Source organism: Argiope bruennichi, chromosome 8, assembly GCF_947563725.1.
Source record: "Argiope bruennichi chromosome 8, qqArgBrue1.1, whole genome shotgun sequence".
NCBI lineage: Eukaryota > Metazoa > Arthropoda > Arachnida > Araneae > Araneidae > Argiope > Argiope bruennichi.
The window spans coordinates 15256983-15261321 of NC_079158.1; the positions used below are offsets into that span (position 1 = coordinate 15256983).

Sequence of the window (4339 nt, forward strand, 5' to 3'; positions counted from 1 at the left end):
AGGAAAAAGTTGGGCGGAATCTACCTACATTTGCAACAATCTGTTTACCATTGTATACGAAATCTTAGAGTACAATTTTATAATCAAAAAACATCAAAAGCATGAATACACGAGAAAATTTTTTTACATGAGTGTCTCCCATCCTTTTCGGAATTAATTCGAATTTCGTTTTAGGTCTTTAGGAGAACTGTACGATGCATTATTGAAACCATTTAAAAAGACGATTAATTTAGTCGCAAGACATTCTCAGACAAACAGAAAAAAAAGGAAGACTAACTTCGAAAATTGAAACAAAGAATTGCCTTTTCCTTGATATTTTTTAATGCTTTCGTAATGATATTAAAAAAACTTCAGAAGTATTACTTTCTATAGAAGTTCATATTCAATACGATTAAGAGATGAACTGCACAGTCAAGCCATTTCTGTAACTACCAAAACCATTAATATTGTTCAAACTCCTTTCAGAATTCTTTATAAACTCTGAACAAGTGAGCAGTTCTCAAAGCAAACGTTTTAACCAACAACAATTAGTTTTTGCTGGAGATGAACAAAAGGAAAACTTGCAGTCAAATTTGAACGTAAAAATTACGAACTAAATTCCAGTCTGAATTTTTTTCTTCGCCTATTTCATACCAATTCTCATTTTTATACCTGATGTTATCATCGTGGCAAACAAAATTAAAATTTAAAAAAGAACATGGTTATCAATGATTCGAAAAGGGCAATTCGATTTCATACGAAAAATCTTTTCGCTAATCTACGGTCAAAAAGCACTATTTCGATAATTATAATTTCGTTTCAGAAATTCAGCAGAATTCTTTTTTTACAGATGTTATTTAAAGATAAGAATCCATGAATTTTATTTTTTACTTGTTTATGTTTCATTTTCACGATTGCATTTCGAAAAAGGAACATCGGTAGAAGCAGCCATAAAAGAGAGGGAAAAGTGAACAAAATGCTTCTTTAGAATCACTCTGGAGAATACAAGTAAATGTATTTCATCGAAATCCATGGGGGAATCCTTATTGCTGGATTAGCAATTCACAAAAGAGTGATATTCAAAATAATGTACGGTTCTCAATCTCTTTCATATTACCTATTTGCAGCAAAATGCACAAGAAAACTCCGCAATTCATTGATTACAGATATAGATCCACCATAAGGGAAGACTTGCGGCATTCCGGAAAAAAGGCAGTCAAACAACTAATCGCTAGAATACGACGACGTCAATACTTCAAGCATAGTGGTGAGGGGGAGAATTAGAAATATTCAGCCGAAGATTTCCCTAGATTTTGGCCTTAAACGAGCGTTAGATCAAAAGGTATTGATGTTCAATATCTAATTGCATACAATAGATCTAAATTGTTTGTTTTTTTTGTCTCTCCGAATTTGTTTAGAAGAACCGTTAGTCTGACTACCCCTTAAAAATAAGTACCGAAACCGTTTAAAAGACTGATTCAGAAACGAGAAAAATTTAAATATTAGACACGTTACTCCAAAGTTAAAATTCAACATATCCTTATTAGAATCGTGTATTTGATTTACTAACAGCCGAGCGAAATTATACGTTTTCCGTAATGCCGGATTTTAGAGCGATTAGCTGAATATGTAATTATGAACAGCAACACAAGTACTATCGTCATCGTTGAAAAGAAAGGCTCGAGAATTATATTCAATAAAAAAAATTGAAATTTCCTCTATATAACTGGTATCTTAAAAATTTAGACTTTTTTGCGTTATAAAAATTAGCATCTTTCAGATTTAGTTGCTTTAAATATATTAAATTTATTTTAATACAGAAAATTAAATGGACAATTACGATTGTATAAAAATCGAGTTACTAAAAAGGTCTTTTGCGGTTACCGAATGGTTTAGCCAAAAAGAAATAAAGGTCTGGATAGACTGATTGCCTAGAAAAAGACTTATTACATATTGGAATGTCTAGTTTTTAAATTGGAATATCCAAGAACAGGATGGAATAGAAGAGAATGTCAGAATTCAACCCGGCCTATCCCGCCAATAAAGATTTCATTGCGTTTAATTTTCAATTAATAAAGCATGCATGGCTACACAATAATCCTTGCTTTCTGCAACTTGGGGGAGAATATTTAAGGAGTCCATTTTAATCTTGCACTTTTCTTCGTAGCGTAGTATTTTTATTCGTTCAGAATGCAGAAAATTTGCTCCCATTACAAAATTAAAACGCAATCTGAGAACCTTGATAATAGGTAAATTTCAGTTGCTAATTTCTATTTCTCAAGCATGTTTACTTTTTAAAATGGTCATCTTGATTTAATCCTAAAAAAATTTATACAAAAACCTTTGAGTTAAATTGTCATTTTTTTTAATTTCTGGTAAACGATACGAATCTGTATTATCTATAATTGCATCAATGGAGAGGAGATGAGTAGCTAATATTCTTTCATATTATTGATAATTGACAATGTATTGTGTTTCAGTGACGTTAATCTCGGCTGCGAGAAAATTTATAACGAAATCTAACAAGCTTCAGAAGTACAGTTTATAAAATGTCTAATAAAAATTCGCAGCATTAACAGTTTCAAATATTATACGTTATCTAAAGAGTTCTTTAAAAATGTATCTAAAAGTTACAGGAAGTGATCGGGTTGATGCTAAAATTCAGTTTGAATTCATGATGGAGCACTTATCTAAAAACAAAATTAACATGATTTTAGTTTTTGAAAATATTTAACTTAAGCTCCGTTAGACTTAAATACTTTTCTAAATTCGGACTTCAGATTTTTGTGAGGAAAATTCGGGACCAAAGCATTTGTTTAGGACATTCTTAAGGCCTTAGGAATGTTTTGCCTTACTTAGTCTCGTTTACGCGTAGTAGGGGCTGAAGATATGTCCGTTACAGTTTTATTAATACTGTAACGGACATAGAAATAACTAGACTGTAATGTTCGATTCCATTACTAAAATGAAGGATCAGAGATTTAAATATTTTATCCATTGTTTTTATCAATGCATTATTCATCCGATAGCGAGTGAATCCTGAAGAATTGAATTTATACAAAGAATCCTATTGAATAAATCTAAACTTTTCTAGCGATAATCTTTCATTATGAAATACGGTTTTATTAAAACTGAAAAACCTACCGATGAACTCACTAGCAAAGCAAATCTTTCGGATTCAGGCGGAAAGTACTACTTGTTTAAAGGACTCCACTCTCACACCACGGCGAAAGGACTCCACTCTCACACCACGGGCGAAAGGACTCCACTCTCACACCACGAGCGAAAGGACTCCACTCTCACACCACGGGCGAAAGGACTCCACTCTCACACCACGGGCGAAAGGACTCCACTCTCACACCACGGCGAAAGGACTCCACTCTCACACCACGGGCGAAAGGACTCCACTCTCACACCACGGGCGAAAGGACTCCACTCTCACACCACGGCGAAAGGACTCCACTCTCACACCACGGGCGAAAGGACTCCACTCTCACACCACGGGCGAAAGGACTCCACTCTCACACCACGAGCGAAAGGACTCCACTCTCACACCACGGGCGAAAGGACTCCACTCTCACACCACGGGCGAAAGGACTCCACTCTCACACCACGGCGAAAGGACTCCACTCTCACACCACGGGCGAAAGGACTCCACTCTCACACCACGGGCGAAAGGACTCCACTCTCACACCACGGGCGAGGGGAATCCACTCTCACACCACGGGCGAAAGGACTCCACTCTCAAACCACGGGCGAAAGGACTCCACTCTCACACCACGGGCGAAAGGACTCCACTCTCACACCACCGGCGAAAGGAGTCCACTCTCACAATACGAGCGAAAGGACTCCACTCTCACACCACGGGCGAAAGGACTCCACTCTCACACCACGGGCGAAAGGACTCCACTCTCACACATGTTTTTAATGTTTTTATTTTTTTATTATAATTTAAAAATTTATTTCAGTTATTTTTGTCCATTATTCCCACTTATCTTTAATTATTCCAAATAATATACATCAAAAATATAATTTAATTTCATAATATTCCTATATTTAATCGAAATTTTAAGAATCAAGTTCACGTACATGCGCAGAATTCATTCCTATTCATAGTATTGTGCTTTTAGACCATATTGACACCTTACTTAAAGCATATGGGGGAATCATAATAGACTCTTCAGACACATTCCGAATACAAAGCTTAGTGGCTAGATTGGCAGTGAGTGTGAAAGTGTTTTGCAGGTTTTAGGTTCGAGTCTCGAGACAAAAAAAAATTTTTATATGCTTTTTTTTATTATTATTTAAAATTTTATTTCAGTTATTATTGTCCATTATTCACTATTATTATTAATTATTC

General features: G+C 35.2%; 1 protein-coding gene across 1 annotated transcript; it reads left to right on the plus strand.

Moving 5' to 3' along the window:
• The first annotated feature begins 3088 nt into the window (after positions 1–3088).
• On the plus strand, positions 3089–3907 carry LOC129981507 (uncharacterized). Its single transcript, XM_056092364.1, has one exon. It carries the CDS (start codon positions 3089–3091, stop codon positions 3905–3907), a length of 819 nt encoding a protein of 272 aa, XP_055948339.1.
• The last annotated feature ends 432 nt before the right edge of the window (positions 3908–4339 follow it).